Below are 19,872 nucleotides of genomic sequence, written 5' to 3' on the forward strand. Positions count from 1 at the left end.
GAGATACATAGATGAGGCCTACAGGGATGAGGTAGAGAGGTCCCACCTCCAATCTTGCAGCCCATGTGCTGTGTTGGAGGAGAGAGGCCTTCTAAGAGGAGAGCATCACCCTGGTGCAGCTGGAAGTAATCCTGTAGCCAAGACCAGCACAACAGGGGATGCAATATCCTCTTTCACTGAGGATGTGTCTCTAGGATCTTCTGCCCAGGTGGGAGGGTTAGGACAGCTGTTGTAGTTGGTGATTCCATTATTAAGCATTCAGATAGCTGGGTGGCTGGTGGACGTGAGGATCACCTGGTCACTTGCCTGCCTGGTGCGAAGGTGGCAGACCTCACGCATCACCTAGATAGGATTTTAGATAGTGCTGGGGAGGAGCCAGCTGTCTTGGTACATGTTGGTACCAGTGACATAGGAAAATGTGGGAGGGAGGTTCTGGAAGCCAAATTTAAGCTCTTAGGTAGAAAGCTCAAATCCAGATCCTCTAGGGTAGCATTTTTGGAAGTGCTACCAGTTCCACGTACAAGGCCCAAGAGACAGGTACAACTCTGGAGTCTCAATGCGTGGATGAGAAGATGATGCAGGGAGGAGGGTTTTAGATTTGTTAGGAACTGGGCAATATTCTGGGGAAGGGGGAGCCTATTCCGAAAGGATGGGCTCCACTTTAACCAGGGTGGGACCAGGCTGCTGGCATCATTATTTAAAAAGGAGATAGAGCAGTTTTTAAACTAGAAACTGGGGGAGGGCCAACAGTCGCTCAAAAGCACATGGTTCAGCATAAGGTGTCTTTCAAAGATATCACAAAAACAGGGAAGATAGGGTATCCCAATAGTGAGGTTGCAAAAGAAACCATAGTAGATCAGCCAGCTTATAATCGAACGAGAAAAACGCCCAAGTTCCGACCTAAATCGGGAGATGGGCGTTTATCTCACAAAAACGATTAAAGCGGTATAATCGAAAGCCGATTTTGGACGTTTTCAACTGCACTCCGTCGCGGATGCGGACAAAGTTGATGGGGGCGTGTCAGAGGTGTGGCGAAGGCGGAACTGGGGCGTGGTTATCTGCCGAACAGAGATGGGCGCATTTCACAGATAATGGGACAAAAGTATGCGTTTTTAGCTAGAATTTAGGGCACTTTTCCTGGCCCCTGTTTTTTCACGAATAAGGCCCCAAAAAGTGCCCTAAATGACCAGATGACCACTGGAGGGAATCGGGGATGACCTCCCCTGACTCCCCCAGTGGTCATAAACCCCCTCCCACCACAAAAAATGATGTTTCACAACTTTTTATTTTGACCCTCAAATGTCATACCCACCTCCCTGGCAGCAGTATGCAGGTCCCTGGAGCAGTTGTTATGGGGTGCAGTGGACTTCAGGCAGGTGGACCCAGGCCCATCCCCCCCCTACCTGTTACAATTGTGCTGCTTAATGCTTAGTCGTCCAACCCCCCCCGAACCCACTGTACCCACATGTAGGTGCCCCCTTTCACTCCTTAGGGCTATAGTAATGGTGTAGACTTGTGGGCATTGGGTTTTGAGGGGGATTTGGGGGGCTCTACACACAAGGGAAGGGTGCTATGCACCTGGGAGCTCTTTTACCTTTTGTTCTGTTTTTGTAAAAGTGCCCCCTAGGGTGCCTGGTTGGTGTCCTGGCATGTTAGGGGGACCAGTGCACTACGACTCCTGGCCCCTCCCACGAACAAATGCCTTGGATTTATTCGTTTTTGAGCTGGGCGATTTCATTGTCCATTATCGCTGAAAAGCAAAAACGCCCAGCTCACAACTTGGCGAATAAAACATGGACGTCTAATTGTTTCAAAAATACGCTTGGGTCCGCCCCTTCACGGACCCGTTCTCGGAGATAAACGCCCATGGAGATAGGCGTTTCTGTTCGATTATGCCCCTCCAGGTGTCCTTAAATAAAAATCATACAAAAGATTGTAAATTAATACTGTCAAGTACTGAGCTTGATGTAAATAGGAACAACAAACATAGTTTGAAATGTCTATATGCAAATACCAGAAGCCTAACAAATAAGATTGGAGAGTTAGAATATATTGTACTAAATGAAAAATTAGATATAACAGGAATCTATGAGAACTGGTGGAAGAAGGATATCCAGTGGGACACTTTCATACCAGGGTACAAATTATATTGTAGTGATAGGGTGGATCGAATCGGTGGAGGGGTAGCATTGTATGTTAAGGAAGGCCTTGAATCAAATAGATTGAAATTTATTCAGGAAACAAAACACATCTTGGAATCCCTATGGATTGAAATTCCATGTGTAAAGGGGAAAAGGATAGTGAAAGGAGTGTACTACCGTCCGCCTGACCAGGATGGCTACACAGATGTAGACATGTTAAAGGAAATTAGGGAGGCTAACAAACTGGGCAACACAATAATAATGGGTGATTTAAATTACCCCAATATTGACTGGGTAAGTGTAACATCAGGGCATGCTAGGGAGGTAAAATTCATTGACAAAATCAAAGACTGCTTTGTGGAGCAGCTAGTACAGGAGCCAATAAGAGAAAGAAAAATTCTAGACCTAGTCCTTAGTGGAGCATATGATCTGGTGCGAGAGGTAATGATGATGGGGCCACTTGATAACAGTGATCATAATATGATCAGATTTGATATTAGCTTTGGAGTAAGTACACAAAGGGAAATTCAATACATTAGCATTTAACTTTCAAAAAGGAGAATATGATAAAATGGGAACGGTGAAAAAAAAACTTAGAGGAGCAGCTGCGAGGGTCAAAAATTTACATCAGGTGTGGATGCTGTTCAAAAATACCATACTGGAAGCCCAGGACAAATATATTCCGTGTATTAAAAAAGGAGGGAGGAAGACCAAACAACAGCCAGCATGGTTAAAAAGTGAGGTGAAGGAAGCTATTAGAGCTAAAAGAAAATCCTTCTGAAATTGGAAGAAGGAACTGACTGAAAATAATAAGAAACAGCATAAGGAATGTCAAGTCAAATGCAAAGTGCTGATAAGGAAGGCTAAGAGGGACTTCGAAAAAAAGATTGCGTTGGAGGCAAAAACACATAGTAAAATTTGTTTAGGTATATTAAAAGCAAGAAGCCAGCAAAAGAATCGGTTGGACCGCTAGATGACCGAAGGGTAAAGGAGCAATCATGGAAGATAAAGCCATAACGGAGAGAGTAAATGAATTCTTTGCTTCGGTCTTCACCGAGGAAGATTTGGCAAAGATATCGGTGCCAGAAATGGTATTCAAACTGAAGAGTCGGAGAAGCTGAATAAGAATAGTGGTTAACTTAGCAGGGTTTAAAAAAGGTTTGGACGGCTTCCTAAAGGAAAAGTCCATACACCATTATTAAAATTACTTGGGGAAAATCCACTGCTTATTTCTGGGATAAGCAGCATAAAATGTATTGAACTTTTTTTGTGACCTGGATTGGCCACTGTTGGAAACAGGATGCTGAGCTTGATTGACCTTTGGTCTGTCCCAGTGTAGCAACACTTATGAAAGTGTCGTGATGTGCAGGTATAACGAAGGAGATGATTATGTAAAAGATTTTACTAGACTGTACTACCACAACTGTGTTAGTACAAGGGAAGAATAGAATTATTAATTTTCAATCTGATGTGAAGTTAATAGTATCTACCTGTGACCAAGGACCTATGAAAAAAATATCAGTATGAAAATCTTCTCTGTATTCTAAGTTAATATTTTGGTGGCAATTTTCAAAAATCTTCTGCATTGACAAAGAGTCTAAGGGTACTTTACCTGTGGCTTTCCAACAATTTTTAAAGGGAATGCTTAAAAAATTACTTTTCCTTTCAAAATTGCTTCAGGAAAAGTACTCACAGAGCTTTGCACCTCTGTTTTTCTGCAGGTATTTTATTTATAAGGAAAACAATGTATGAAATTTTTGAAAAACAAACTTACATGTGTTGCTGCCTGCTTCTATCTAACACCTCTTCTGTAGTTGATAGAATGTGCATAGTTTCACCCGTGATAGGGCAAGAGAAATTTTCAAATTGCCAAATAGGGCCTCTTTTTATCAAGCTGCACTAGTGGTTCCCAAGTGACAATGCTGACAGAGCCCATTCAAAGTGAATGAGCTTTGTTGGCATTACCGCACCAGCAGCAGATAGCATGGCTTGATAAAAGAGGCCCTTAATGGGGTAAACCAGCATTTATGCAGTTTAAGAGCTTATGAAAAGTGCCCTTCCCGTTTTCAGGTGATGAAGAGCTCGTGATTTAATGAAATCATACCTTGTCTTGGAAATTCTTCTGACTCTCTGTGAACTAGGTCAGAAACACGATTTCCATAGTGCATCCTTGCATCATGGTCATATGCTTTCAGTGTCTCACTTGAGCTGTAGGATTTCTGAGTGGGCACTCTGAGGTCCTCACTATCCAGTGATGAACTTGTGTAGCGGCATTCCTTCCCACAACGGCCCTTAGTTAAAGAACGGTGTCTTCGGTCTTTTATATCCATTATTTCAACTCCCAAGGTGATGGGAAGACTCACAAAAAAAATCAGGTAATGATCTTGTAGCAGGACCTTCTCCCACCTAAAAACCTAGGGAGAAACCCACTATATATTAGAATACATATATTTACATTTTTTCATCCTTGCTTCTAAGCATCAGTGGAGAATCACATGATACGATATGGGCGATGATACAGTCACTTCATCTAAATAATAACATTTGGGGGAAAAGCAATTCACCTTTTATTGTTTACATGTTGTAAATTAAAACTCCGAGTGAGTAGTTGCTCATTAACATTTATTACTTTGATATAGAGAACACTAGAAATGAGGCGTGGCCTAATGGTTAGTGCAGCAAGCTTTGATCCTGGCAACCTGGATTCAATTTCCACAGCAGCTCCTTGAGACCTTGGGCAAGTGACAACCTTCCATTGCCCCAGGTACAAAAACTTAGATTGCGAGCCCTCTAGGGACAGAGAAAGTACCTGCATATAAAGTGTACAGTGCTGTGTACGTCTAGTAGCGCTATAGAAATGATTAGTAGTAATAGAAAAGAACCCTTTTTGATGATGTTTTGTTTTTCATAGAATAAAACATTTTCTCCAAATCATAAAAATTGAAAGCATTCAGCCCAATATTCAGCTGATGGTGATCGCCACTGGCATTATTCCCAGAAATTCAATGCTGTGCTATGACCAGGATCTGGCATTGAATTTCCAGGTATACCAAGTCACAGAAACCATAGCTGGTTGAGTGCAGTATTTGACACTTTACCAACTATGAAGAACCGCATAAAGATAGGACTGCATTTTATGTGGTCCTATTTATGCGGTTATCTTAGACAGTTAAGTGCTGAAAATCTGCAGTTAACTGGCTAAGTGCTGATTCTGCCTCTGGAATATCATCAAAATAGTTGGTTTCAGTTTGGGTGATAACTAGGCATTTTTAGTGGCACTATCTGGTTAAGTACCACTGAAAATATCAAGCTAGCCGAAGACAAGTGATTTAAAAGCCCAGGAGCCTCTCCTGGCTGTTTAAATTGTTTTTTGGATATCTGACCTTTGGTGGCTGCCACAAAGGGGCAATTCTATAACTGGGCACCTCCAATTAGGTGTCCAGAGGGTGCACGGCGGGAGGTATCTACTTTCCTTTCTAGAATACTACTGTAAGTGGCTAGCAACATACCTAACATTTAGGTGCTCACATTTATAGCAGCCATAGACCTGGTGTAAGTGCACACACCTAAGTGCCACAGAGATGTGCTAACCTTTAGTATGCTTAGTTACGCGTGTCAGTGGAAGCCTTGCCGACATCCCGTCTATACCCACTGTACATAAATATAACCCCCATTTTCTATAACAGGCCAAATAAATGGCAGTAGCACACCTAAATGTTATTCTATAATTATGTACTAAAATGGCTTAGCAAATTGCAAAGAAGCGTTCACAAAGGAGGGGCATGGGCATGTCAAATAGACATGGCTGACATGTGCATGGTAAGCTCACAGAACTAAGTTACACACATAAATGCCACATTTAGGCATGCCCATTTACACCAGGCATAGACCTGGCATAAAGGTGCATGTGTACATTTAGACAAGCCAATGCTGGTTTATGCTAGTATTGTATAACAACACTCGTGTGTAAGAGGTCTTAAAAAAATAGGGTCACCGCCCATGGTGACCTGTTATAGAGTTGCCTACAACATAAGTTAAGTGAGGATTTGCAGAATAGTGCTTAGACACCATACTAGCATTTACATGCTTAAGGGTGCATATACAAACAAAAATGAAACTATTCTAAATATTTGTGCGTATATTATCTCCCTGCTCTCGCGATCCACCCTAGCCTGGGCCTCTCCTTTATGGGAGAAGAGAGACCCCGTATTGGATAGTTTGACTGAGTTCCTGAAACAATTTTGTCTTATTTTTGAAGAACCCAGGAAGGCTTCCTCGGTGGCAACCCAACTTCTGAATCTAAGTCAGGGCTGACTTTCCCTGGGCGAGTATGCCATTCAATTCCAAACCCTGGCAGCAGAACTGGGATGGGAGAATCAGAGCCTTACTGTGGTATTCTGGCATGGGGTCTCTCCCACCATCAAGGATGAACTCGCGGGTCGGGAGCTACCCTCCAACTTGAATGACCTCATTCATCTCTGCACCCAGGTGGACATCCGTTTCAGAGAGCATGCCTGTGAGCATCTCGCCAGTCAGCGGTTTGGATGGGTTGACTCCAAGGTTTCATATAAGGCCCCTTCATCCCAATCTCACGTTTTGCGAGATGGGGCACGAACTTATGCAGGTTGAGTGAGTGTTTACTTCGGCCCAGGAGAAGCAACGAAGACGCTCCGAGGGGCTATGCCTATATTGTGGAATAAAGGGACATTTTTTCCGTGGTTGCCCGAAAAGGAGGAAATCTGGAAACCAGCAGCCCTGATCCCAGCCAGCGAGACAGGATCTAGGCGGAAGTCTCTCGCTCCCTGGACGCAAGTTTTGGTTCCAGTTTTGTTGTCTGTTAAGGGTGCTCCCTGTCTAGAAGCTCTAGTCGATTCTGGGGCTGGGGGCAACTTCATCAGCGAAGCCCTTATACGGAGTCATCAAATTCCTACTGAAGATCTGCCACACCCCATCTCCATGTCAGCAGCATTGGGTCTAGTTCAAGGCGTTTTACGCGCCAGAACCGTGCCTATGATGATACAAGTTGGAGTTCTACATAAGGAAATTATCTCCTTTTATGTGCTTCCATCTGCCAGTGATTCCATCATTCTAGGATTACCATGGCTTCGTCTGCATAACCCCTACATTTACTGGGACCAGGGTCAGTTGTCGGCTTGGGAACCTGCTTGGACAAGGTCTCCCCAGTACCAGCATTATTTCCTTTGGTTCAAGCGATTTTGATGTTACCAGCCTTGTATAAGTCCTTTAAAGATGTTTTTTTTTCCAAACGATGAGCGGAGGCATTACCTCCTCATCACCCCTATGATTGTGCCATTGAATTAATATCGGGAGCTGAAGCCCCTCGTGGCCGAGTGTATCCTCTGTCTCATCTTGAAACTGAACCTATAACCCAGTATATCCAGGACAACCTTCTTTGAGGGTTCATTCATCCCTCCAAATCGCCAGCGGGTGCAGGTTTTTTCTTTGTGGAGAAAAAAGATTGTGGGTTGCGCCCATGTATTGACTATAGGGGCCTCAATGCTATTACGCGGAAGGACAAATATCCTTTATCCCTTATTTCTGAGATGTTTGACCGTCTTCAAGGAGCCCAAATATTCTCCGGATTGGATTTCAGAGGGGCCTATAACCTCGTTCAGATCCGAGAAGGTGATGAATGGAAGACCGCGTTTAATACCCGTAACGGGCACTATGAGTACCTGGTGATGCCCTTTGGCCTGGCTAATGCCCCAGCGATCTTCCAGTCCTTCATGAACAACATTTTCAGAGACCTCCTATATAAATTCGTAATGGTTTATCTAGACGATATCCTAATATTTTCTAGATCAGCGGAGGATCACTATGATCATGTGAAGACTGTATTGTGACACTTAAGAGAGGACCAATAGTACGTGAAACTAGAAAATGTGAGTTTCATTGGTCTGAACTGCCTTTCCTTGGATACATTATTTTGAACCAAGGACTACGGATGGATCCCAGTAAATTGACTGCAATTTTGCAGTGGCAACAGCCCACTAGGCGTAGGGCACTGCAGCGTTTCCTGGGGTTTGCAAATTATCATAGGCAGTTCATCCAAAATTATTCAGCACTGACTGCTCCCCATACTGCTGTGACCAAAAAGAATGCTGATGCCCATAATTGGTCATCAGAAGCTTATGAAGCATTTGAGAATCTTAAACGGGCTTTTGTCGTGGCACCAGTGTTACGACACCCTAATCCGACCAGGAAATGTTTTGTGGAAGTGGATGCTTCGTCGGTCGGCACAGGGGCAATTTTGTCACAGGTACATTCTATAGGGAAATTTCTCCCCTGTGCCTTTTTCTCCAAGAAATACACCCTAGTCGTGAAGAATTATGCCATAAGTAACCAGGAACTCTTGGCCATTAAACTGGCCTTAGAGGAGTGGCGGCACCTTTTGGAAGGGGCCCAGGAACCTTTCACCATATTTACTGACCACAAGAACTTTGTGTATCTTTGTGAATCCCCGACAGGCCCGTTGGGCATTATTGTTCTCTCACTTCCACTTCACATTGACCTACCGTCCAGTGGAAAAGAATACCAAGGCAGATGCTTTCTCTAGATCCTTGGAGCCTGACCTAGAAGATGAGCCCCTGCAACATGTGATTGAATCTGCTGCCATTGTCCCAGTTATGATGCTTACGGTACCCACAGGTATGACTTTTGTACCACCTTGATTGAGAGAAAGAATACTTTGCCGGGGTCATGCCTCTCAAATTACTGGACATCCTGGTATCCTGGGAACTAAGCGGTTCATTTCACAGAAGTATTGGTGGCCTACACTTGACCGTGATGTGCAAGAATTTGTCACCGCTTGTCCGGCGTGTGCTCAGCATAAGGCCAACCATCAAAGACCCCAGGGTCTCCTCATGCCATTACCAGTGCCTGAGAAACCATGGACCCATATAGCCATGAACTTCATTACCGATCTCCCTACATCTGAAGGACACACTGCTATTTGGGTTGTGGTAGACCGTTTTTCTAAAATGACACACTTTGTACCCATGTCAAGCCTTCCTTCAGCTGTGAAACTTGCTCAACATTTCATCGTGTCTATTTTTTGTCTCCACTGTCTACCAGAATCAATCACGTCTGACAGTGGAGTGCAATTTGTGTCTAAGTTTTGGTGAGGCTTGAATCAGGACCTTGGGGTGAAGCTAAATTTCTCCTCAGGATATCACCCTCAGTCCAATGGTCAAACAGAACGCATCAATCAATGCTTGAAACAGTTCCTCAGAATGTATGTTACTGATCAACATGATGATTGGAGTCAGTTGGTTCCTTGGGCAGAGTTTGCCCTTAACTATAGAGTGAGCTCGGCTACAGGGGCTTCTCCGTTCTACATAGTGTATGGAAGACATCCTCGCATACCCTTTCTATTAAAAACTAACTCAGATGTTCCAGTGGCTGCCAAAGCGGTAACCTCCCTCCAGTCCATTTGGTCTTCCATCCAGAAGATACTTCAAGCACCTCTGCTCGCATGAAGCATCAAGCGGACAAGCATCGGAGATTGGAGCCCCAATTCCAGCCGGGTGATTTGGTGTGGTTGTCTACTCGTAAGCTTTGAATGAAGACTCCTTCCTCTTGATTTGTGCCACGATTTGTGGGTTCTTACCCCATCCTGAGACAAGTTAACCCAGTCTGCTGTCAGCTTAAGTTACTGCCCACTCTACACTATCCTTGATGCTCGGCACCTCAGGGGGCACCTTCAGCATCTCATTTCCTGGAAAGGGTATGGACCAGCAGAAAATTCCTGGGAGTATGCTACTCATGTGCATGCTCCAGTACTGGTCAGAAGTTTTCACCGCCTCTTTCCTCATAAGCCTAAACCCCAGTCCCAAGGTAGAGGGGGCCCTTGAAGGGGGGTGTGATGTTATGATTCTGTTAGACAGTAAGGGGAATGTTTGGGACTTGCTTCTGATTGGCCTGTCAGGGGTTGAACTGATGTCTGAAGCAGCAGACATCAGAAGCCTGATCTATCTATTTAAGCTTACCTCGCCCTACAGGCCATGCTTTAGCGCTTGATTTCTGTCAGCTGAAGCCTGTTTCACTTTCTCTCAGTCTGTGCTGTTGCATACTGTGTGTTTGTTGGACTTTTGTCTTCCCTCCTCGTAGCTTGTAGCTTCTGTGATTGCTGGGTGTTCCCAGCGTGAGCTTGATTGTTTCACTCCCCAGCACATGAGTCTGTTCCCTGCTTGCTGGTGTAGTGTGATCTGTGGTAAGCTTGTCCCTTGTATTGTTCCAGTTTGTTTGTTTAGTTTCCCTTTCCTCAGTGTAACCCTTTATGTGCTGAATTTAGTATTTGCCATCTATAATCCTGCTTCCGTCGGCAGCCTCCCTGTCCTTGTATTGGCTCCTGTTCGTTTAAGTTTTCCTTTGTTTGCCTTACCTTTGGCTGTTGTATTTGCCCTGCTTCCTGCTGTTTGCTGTTCCAGAAGCAGCCTTCCCTTAGCCTGTTTTTTCCCCTTGGTTTGCTGAGTCTGTCTCCTGATTTTGGTGAGCTTTGCTCCTTGTCTGATCTGCGTATGTTAAGGCAACTTTCTCTGTTTGCTTCCCTTTACCCTTGTGCGCTGTGTGGCACAGTCTTGTGTATTCATATAGGTGGCTTCCCCTTACCTTTGAATGCTGTATGATACAAACTAGAGTATTCCTTTGAGTGGCTTCCTTTAGCCTTGACTGCCGTGTGGCACAGCCTTGTGTATTCCTATAGTATCTTCTGTCTGTCACCCTTTCCCTGGTGTCTCTAGCTTGCACTGTGTGTGTTGCTTGTGTTCCAGTCCCTCAGGGGAACCCTCATTATTCTGTCTCCCTTCCCAGTGTATGACTCGGTTCCTGTTCGGCTGTGAGGCCTGCACGCTTGGACTCTGTATGAGTGGGTTCCCGTTCAGCCATGAGGCCCGCCTGAGTGGTCTATCTCCCTTTTTCTGGTGGTGCTAGCTGCTTGTCCAGTGTGTGCGGGGCTTGGTGGCTGGGGTTGTGCGTAGCGCCTGTTTGGTCCACCCCAGGCCTTGGCCAAGATCCTTCCTAGGCCTCGGCCTGAGCTCAAGGGCTCACAAACAAATTAACAGGTGCTAGAATCCACTCCCAATTTTAGGCACGAGGATTTACACACACTGAAACCTGGTATAAATCCTTGCATCTAAATTAGGCTCAGATCTGCCTTATTCTATAACACCGTATGCAAATTCTAGGAATGCCCCTGACCCGCCAATGCTCCTTCCATGGCCATGCCGCCTTGTTGGATCCGTGCATCAAAATGTATGGGTGCATCTTATCCCAATACAACACATATAAACCCACAAACATAAACACCCCAGGATACACCCTTCCTATCTCAGACAGCCTGAAAATTATTGGCGTTACAATCGACCGGAACCTCTCACTAGAGAACCAAGCGAAATCCACAATAAAGAAAATGTTTCACTGAACGTGGAAACTCAAACGCGTGAAATCATTCTTCCTGAGGGAAATATCTGCAACTTGATACAATCAATGGTACTAAGCCACGCAGACTACTGCAATGGAATTTATGCGAGATGCAAAGAACAAATCATAAAGAACCTTCAGACCGCTCAAAACACAGCAGCCAGGCTTATATTTGGAAAAACACGGTTTGAAAGTGCCAAACCCCTCTGAGAAAAACTGCAATGACTCCCAATCAAAGAACATATTGCTTTCAAAATCTGCACCCTGGTTCATAAAATTATTTACGGCGAAGCCACGGGATACATGACAGACCTCATAGATCTACCAACCAGAAACACAATAGGATCAGCTCGAACATACCTAAATCTCCACTACCCAAACTACAAAGGACTCAAATACAAATCAACTTATGCATCCAGCTTTTCCTATTTAAGCGCACAACTATGGAACGCACTGCCAAAAGTCGTAAAAACAACGTATGACCACCTAAATTTCCAGAAATCACTAAAAACAAACCTTTTCAACAAGGCATACCCCACCGACTCAACATAAAATCCTGAATATCTGCAACACAACAAAACCAAAGCTCATAATGGACATAACTTTCCTCTCTAAGATCCCCTAATGTATCTGTCACACATAAACCTTATTCTACCACAACATCACCTTGTATTTGTTCATACCGGAATTGGTGAATGCCAATACTACTACTACTACTACTACTACTTAGCATTTCTATAGCGCTGCCAGGGTTATGCAGCGCTGTACAAGTTTAAACATGGGGAAGGACGGTCCCTGCTCAAGAGAGTTTACAATCTAAAGGTAACAAACTATGTAGTCAGTGTAGGTATCATGAATGGGGAAGGTGGTTAGGCGCCAAAAGCAAGGGAGAAGAGATGGGCTTTGAGTAAGGACTTGAAAATGGGCAGGGAGGGCGCATGGCGTATGGGCTCGGGAAGTCTGTTCCAGGCATAAGGTGATGCGAGGCAGAAGGGGCGGAGTCTGGAGTTAGCGGTGGCGGAGAAGGGTACAGATAGGAGTGATTTGTTCTGAGAGCGGAGGTTACGGGTGGGAACATATGGGGAGAGGAGGGTAGAGAGGTAATGGGGGGCTGCAGATTGAGTGCACTTGAAGGTCAATAGGAGAAGCTTGAACTGTATACATAGCGGATCGGGAGCCAGTGAAGCGACTTGAGGAGAGGGGTGATATGAGAGTATCGGTTCACGCGGTAGATAAGACGTGCGGCGGAATTTTGGACAGATTGAAGGGGGGATAGGTGGCTAAGCGGGAGGCCAGCGAGGAGAAGGTTGCAATAGTCAAGACGAGAGGCAACGAGCGAGTGGACGAGGGTTCGGGTGGTCTGTTCAGAGAGGAATGGGCGAATTTTGCTAATATTAAAGATGAAGAAGCGACAGGTCTTAGCTGTCTGCTGGATATGGGCAGAGAAGGAGAGGGAGGAGTCGAAAATGTCTCCGAGATTGCGGGCTGAAGAGACGGGGAGGATGAGGGCATTGTCAACAGAGACGGAAAGTGGGGGAAGAGGAGAAGAGGGTTTGGGTGGAAAGACAAGGAGCTCAGTCTTTGCCATGTTCAGTTTCAGATGCCGGTTGGACATCCAGGCAGCGATGTCTGAGAGGCAGGCCGAACTTTGGCCTGGGTTTCGACTGTGATGTCGGGAGTGGAGAGGTAAAGCTGGGTGTCATCAGCATAGAGATGGTACTGGAAACCATGTGATGAGATCAGCGAGCCCAGGGAAGAGGTGTATATCGAGAAAAGAAGCGGTCCAAGGACAGATCCTTGAGGAACCCCAACAGAGAGTGGGACAGGGGTGGAAGAAGAGCCATTAGAAAATACTCTGAAGGTGCGTTGGGAAAGATACGAAGAGAACTAGGAGAGGACGGAGCCCTGGAACCCGAATGAGGACAGTGTGTCAAGAAGTAAATTATGATTGACGGTGTCAAAGGCGGCAGATAGGTTGAGGAGGATGAGGATGGAGTAGTGACCTTTGGATTTGGCAAGGAACAGGTCATTGCAGACTTTAGAGAGTGCTGTTTCTGTCGAGTGTAGTGGGCGAAAGCCGGATTGAAGCGGATCGAGGACGGCCTGAGAGGAGAGGAAATCAAGGTAGCGGCTGTGGACAGCGCGTTCAAGTAATTTGGAGAGGAAGGGTAGGAGAGAGATGGGGCGGTAGTTGGAGGGACAGGTGGGGTCAAGTGATGGTTTTTTGAGAAGTGGTGTGACTACAGCGTGCTTGAAGGTGTCAGGGACAGTAGCAGTGGAGAGAGAGAGGTTGAGGATGTGACAGATTGAGGGGTTAACTGTAGGAGAGATGTTGGTAAGCACTACTACTACTACTACTACTATTTAGCATTTCTATAGCGCTACAAGGCGTACGCAGCGCTGCACAAACATAGAAGAAAGACAGTCCCTGCTCAAAGAGCTTACAATCTAATAGACAAAAAATAAATAAAGTAAGCAAATCAAATCAATTAATGTGAATGGGAAGGAAGAGAGGAGGGTAGGTGGAGGCGAGTGGTTACAAGTGGTTACGAGTCAAAAGCAGTGTTAAAGAGGTGGGCTTTCAGTCTAGATTTAAAGGTGGCCAAGGATGGGGCAAGATGTAGGGGCTCAGGAAGTTTATTCCAGGCGTAGGGTGCAGCGAGACAGGAGGCGCGAAGTCTGGAGTTGGCAGTAGTGGAGAATGGAACAGATAAGAAGGATTTATCCATGGAGCGGAGTGCACGGGAAGGGGTGTAGGGAAGGACGAGTGTGGAGAGATACTGGGGAGCAGCAGAGTGAGTACATTTATAGGTTAGTAGAAGAAGTTTGAACAGGATGCGAAAACGGATAGGGTGCCAGTGAAGGGTCTTGAGGAGAGGGGTAGTATGAGTAAAGCGACCCTGGCGGAAGATGAGACGGGCAGCAGAGTTTTGAACCGACTGGAGAGGGGAGAGGTGACTAAGTGGGAGGCCAGCAAGAAGCAGATTGCAGTAGTCTAAACGAGAGGTGACAAGGGTGTGGATGAGGGTTTTGGTAGAGTGCTCGGAAAGAAAGGGGTGGATTTTACGGATGTTGTAAAGAAAGAAACGACAGGTCTTGGCAATCTGCTGGATATGAGCAGAGAAGGAGAGAGAAGAGTCAAAGATGACCCCAAGGTGGGAATGAGATCAGAGGAACAGGTGGTGCACTTAGAGGAAGAAAGAAGGTGAGCAGTTTCCTCTTCGGTGATCTCAGGGAAGGAGGAGAAGGAGGCCAGGTTAGGTTGGTTGAGGGAGTGGGTTAAGAAGTCACAGGGAGGAGAAGGCCTGGAAGTGAATTCAAGGTTTATTTTCTGCACTTTATCGTGGAAGTAGTCAGCAAGTGTTTGAGGAGAGAGTGAGGGGGGGGGGGGGGGGGGAGCGGATGGCACTTTAAGTAGGGAGTTGAGGGTGGCGAAGAGGCAACGAGGGTTGGAGCCAAGAGAATTGGTTAACTGAGAATAATATTCCTGTTTGGCAAGGAATAGGGAGGACTGGAAGGAGGATAGCATGAATTTGTAATGGGTGAAGTCTGACAGGGTGCGAGATTTCCTCCAGAGACGTTCAGCAGATCGGGTGCAGGAGCGAAGGTAACGGATGCAAGGGGTTAACCAGGGCTGAGGATTAGTGCGCTTAGTGGGGTGAGAGACAGATGGTGCTAGGGTATCCAGAGCAGTGGAGAGAATTTCATTGTAGGTAGAGACAGCCGTGTCGACAGATTAGAAGACGAGATGGAAGGGAAGAGATTGGAGATGTGAGAGGATAGGGTAGGGGGGTCGACAGCTTGGAGATTCCTGAAGGCAGTGGTTATAGTTGGGCGAGGTTGAGGGGGAGGGTGATGAAGTGTGAGGGTGATTAGGTGATGATCTGAGATAGAAAGGACTGAGGTGCAGAAATTGGAGGGTGAGCAGGAGGAGAAGAGAACAAGGTCGAGACAATGGCCATTACGGTGAGTAGGGGTGGTAGAGCATAGTTGGAGGTTAAAGGAGGATGTCAGAGTGAGGAATTTAGAAGCATAGGAGTTGGAAGGGTTGTCAACATGAATGTTAAAATCACCAAGAATGAGGGATGGAGATGAGGGATCAAGAAAGACGGTGAGCCAAGCGTCGAAGTCAGTAAGGAATGAAGAGAGGGGCTTCTCAGGGGGGCGGTAGATGACTGCAACTCTGAGTGGTGTCGGGTAGAATAGACGGATGGCATGAGTTTCAAAGGATGAGAAGCAGTGAGAAAGTGGCAGGAGGAGGGGTTGGAAACTACAAGAGGGTGAGAGAAGAAACCCAACACCTCCACAGCGTGCATCTGGGCGGGGAGTGTGGGAGAAAAGTTATCCTCCATGGCATAGGGCTGCGATTGAGGCAGTGTCATTAGGGGTTATCCAAGTTTCAGTTAAAGCGAGCAGTTGAAGGGAACTGGAGATGAATAAATCGTGGATGAAGGAGAGTTTGTTGCATACTGAGTGGGCATTCCATAGGGCACACAAGAAGGGGAGGGAAGCGGGGGGGAGAAGGGGAATAGAGATGAGATTGGAGGCATTCTGGGATTAGTTACGTGGATATGGAGAGGAGAGGTGAGGGGGACCTGGATTGGGATTGACGTCACCTGCGGAAAGTAGGAGAAGGAGTAAGAGAGTGCGGAGGAGGGTAGGGGAGGAGGGTCGACGAAGATGACGAAGACGGGATGTGTTAAGGAGGAATGGGGATGGGTTAATGGTGGGGAGGAAGTGTAGAAGGTTGAGAGCTAGGAATGATGAGGGGGGCAGGAGAGCTGGGGAGGTGGTGGGGGGTGGGGGGAGGTAGGGTAGGGGAGTAATGAGCAGGACGGGAGGGGACCAGGGTGGGCAATGAGTTCCTGAGGTAGACAGTGGAAGGGGAGGGGGGAAGAGGTTAGGAAGGGACAGGGCGATGAATAGAATGTGTTTAGGGGCCATATATAGGGCTAAGGTGGATGCGGGTAGATGTGAAGTGGCTAAGGTGATGGGAGTAGAGGAGGAGGCAGGAAGGCTAGGATTGGGACAGCAGGCAACAGCTAAGGCATAGGGACTATGTAAGCATAGTAAGGCATACGGTACTATGTAAGCCACATTGAGCCTGCAAATAGGTGGGAAAATGTTGGATACAAATGTAACAAATAAATAAATAAATAGAATACTGCCTATAAGGTGCACGTATAAATTCAAATTGGAGCCAATTAGTACCAACTAACTCAATTGTTCAATTAAATTGGCATGCAAATTGGGAATTTTTCATTTTCCCTATTAATGAACATGCACTAATGTTGCCATTAGCATATGGTCATTAAAAAAATTAGCACTTGACCACCTACAGACATCTATCTTGTAGATGGTAAAGCTCATGCCTCATTCTGTGCTAATGAATTAGTGCATGGTAATGTAGCTGTGCTGATTGGTGCAGACATGCCCCCTCTTTACCACCAGATACTTCCCCTCCATGATATATTTTTTTAAATAATATTAAATATATGCCGCTCGATATTCAGTGCGATTTAACCAGCCAGGAATGGGTCCTGGCCAGTCAAATAGCACTTAACTGGTTATCCATGATTATTCAGCAGAAGATAGCCATTATCTGTTACTGAATATTTGCGGTCAGAGCTTTAACATTAAAATGAACAACACTACTTATATTCTGCCATATACTTCATGATTCAATGTGGATTACATTGTAAATGAAACTGTATATTTCCAGGAAATACAACATTCAGTCCTTGCCTTCGTATACAATTACTGACTTAAATCAAACAAATGTAGTGCACCAAACTAATAATTTGAATTCAACACGTATTTCCTAAAAGTTTTGATTTGTTTTCGAAACTGAATATAAATTGAAGCAAAAAAGGAAAAAAAATTGTACATCTTTTAGGACGGGCAGCTAAATTTTTAAAAAAAAGTTTATCTAATAACCTAACCCTCTTGTTTACTAAGCTGTGCTAACGGCTGCCTTGAACTAATGCCAACACAGCCCATTCACTTTGAATGGACTGTATTGGCATTGCCGTGAGCAGCCACTAGCGCAGCTTAATAAATAGGGGGGGGGGGGGTAAGTCTTCAAAGAAGGAAAATTAAACAGAAACATTGTTCTAGTAATCCTAGATTTTTGTGAAAAAACAAAATGATCTACACAATACGAGGGTGCTAATCCATTGAGAATCTTATAGATGAGGCAAAAAAAACTTTAAGTGAGCTCCAGCATACACTGGAAGCCAGTGCTTTTTCTGAAATACAATGAGACACTGTCATACTTTTTCAAGGAGTATATCTGATGGAGTGCGGTGTTTTTGGATGAATTGTAACCTCTTTAACAATTGTTTAGAAGACCCCAAATAAATGATGTTACAATAGTACAACAGACTTAGGATCAATGATTGAACTATAAGATATATGTCCAGATAATCCACAACAAGCAGAGAACTCGAACGACCCACGAAAGAAAACAGGTATAGGAGAAAGTGGGATGTTTGACCACGGAAAACCAAACACTGGAGGGATTAATTCTTAAAACAGTTGTTTATTGATGATAAAAAAGACTCGACACAACATGTTTCGGCTGTTAGGCCTGCATCAGGAGTCTACAAAACACACATATACACACATAGATTAATAAAAGACAATGACTATTCTGATATTAAATCAAAATTGCAAATAAAACAGTAAACATAAATATTATTAAAAAAAATTTTGTATATGGACCAGATTGTAAAAAAAAATAGTACAAGCTAAAAAATAATCAAATGGAAAAGTAGTCAGATAAAGAAAAAGAAAATCACAATTTTTGTGTACATAATTCTGTACATAATCATTTAACATTTATATATGTATTAACACATAAAATACTCTTGTTTCAACCATAAAAATAATAATAATACGTTGAAAGAGAAGATTTGTGCAAACCCTTATAGATAAATAAAAACATTTAATGAAGCATGTAAGCTAAAGATACAGGGCATATGGATAAATTATGTCTAAACGAAGTATTAAAAATATGTATGTGTTTATGTAGGACAAAAAAGGTTATGTACGGGTGCATATATATATACACATATATACATGTACACATATCCCCTTATCACTCTATGCACATCACATATGCCTATATGCCTTCTCTCAAAACTATCTCATTACGGAGAATACTGTTGATTTGTAAAAACCATGTGGAGTGAAATGTGAAACTGGGTATATATATGCATGCACACATGCATGTTTGCATTCAACAGAAAGGTAACATACGACTTAACCAGATATAAATTTGGTTAAAATACTTTATGTAGGGTATTTAAGTGGCTGAACTTATTGCCCAGATACTAACCTCAATCGACAGTGAACAGTTGTTATAAATGTCTAGGAGCACGTGGTTTGATGATCAATAAGGTTGGTCTGTAACAACGTAAACGTATAGACGATGGGTATAAAGGAAAAAATAAAATAAGCAAAGTTTAAAATCAAAAATGAAAGAACAAAAGGGGAAAGCCGCATTGTATCTAAAGGTGGGAGTTGTGATAGAATTTGTGCACAGACCTGTTACCCTGATACTGACTGGGTATAAAGAAAAAATGAAGTAAGCAAAGTTAAAAAACAAAAATAAAAGAACAAAAATGGGAAAGTTGCATTGTATCTAAACATGGGTGTTGCGCTAGAATTTGTGCATAGACCTGTTACCCTGATACTGATCTAAAACAGCAGAGCAACAGCTGATGCAAACGTTAAAAGCCACGTTGTGTAGTGATCAATGAGGTTGGTCTGTAACAACACAAAAGTATGAATGATAAATATGAAGGAAAATAGAAATGTGAACACATGAAATAGGAAACCAGGGAGGAAAAAAAAAATTATATATATATATATATATCGTGACGTTAGAAAACACTTTCTGGTTTAGGCACAAATGTAAAGAAGTTCTATTTGAAATACTCGAATAGAATAAAAGGAAAGCACCGGTGGATCAGTAGTTTACCTTTAAAAAGACCTTTCCGGGAGAAACTTGCTCATAGCTTACATGCTTCATTTAAAGTTTTTATTTATCTATAAGGGTTTGTACAAATCTTCTCTTTCAACGTATTATTTTTTTTTATGGTTGAAACAAGAGTATTTTATGTGTTAATGCATATATAAATGTTACTACTACTACTTATCATTTCTATAGCGCTACGAGACATACGCAGCGCTGTACACTTGAACATGAAGAGACAGTCCCTGCTCGACAGAGCTTACAATCTAATTAGGACAGACAAACAGGACAGGTACTTAACCATCCGCTGCC

The 19,872-nt window shown here is 44.1% G+C and overlaps 1 protein-coding gene across 1 annotated transcript in view; it reads right to left on the minus strand.

Moving 5' to 3' along the window:
• Positions 1 to 4,471, minus strand: part of LOC115476821 (teneurin-2-like) — a 301,411-nt gene extending 296,940 nt beyond the window's left edge. Inside the window, exon 1 of the mRNA XM_030213397.1 lies at positions 4,246 to 4,471. Coding sequence (XP_030069257.1) covers positions 4,246 to 4,471 — 226 coding nt within the window. The remainder of the gene's footprint in view (positions 1 to 4,245) is intronic.
• Positions 4,472 to 19,872: the final 15,401 nt, after the last annotated feature.

This window comes from Microcaecilia unicolor, chromosome 8 (assembly GCF_901765095.1).
Source record: "Microcaecilia unicolor chromosome 8, aMicUni1.1, whole genome shotgun sequence".
Lineage (NCBI taxonomy): Eukaryota > Metazoa > Chordata > Amphibia > Gymnophiona > Siphonopidae > Microcaecilia > Microcaecilia unicolor.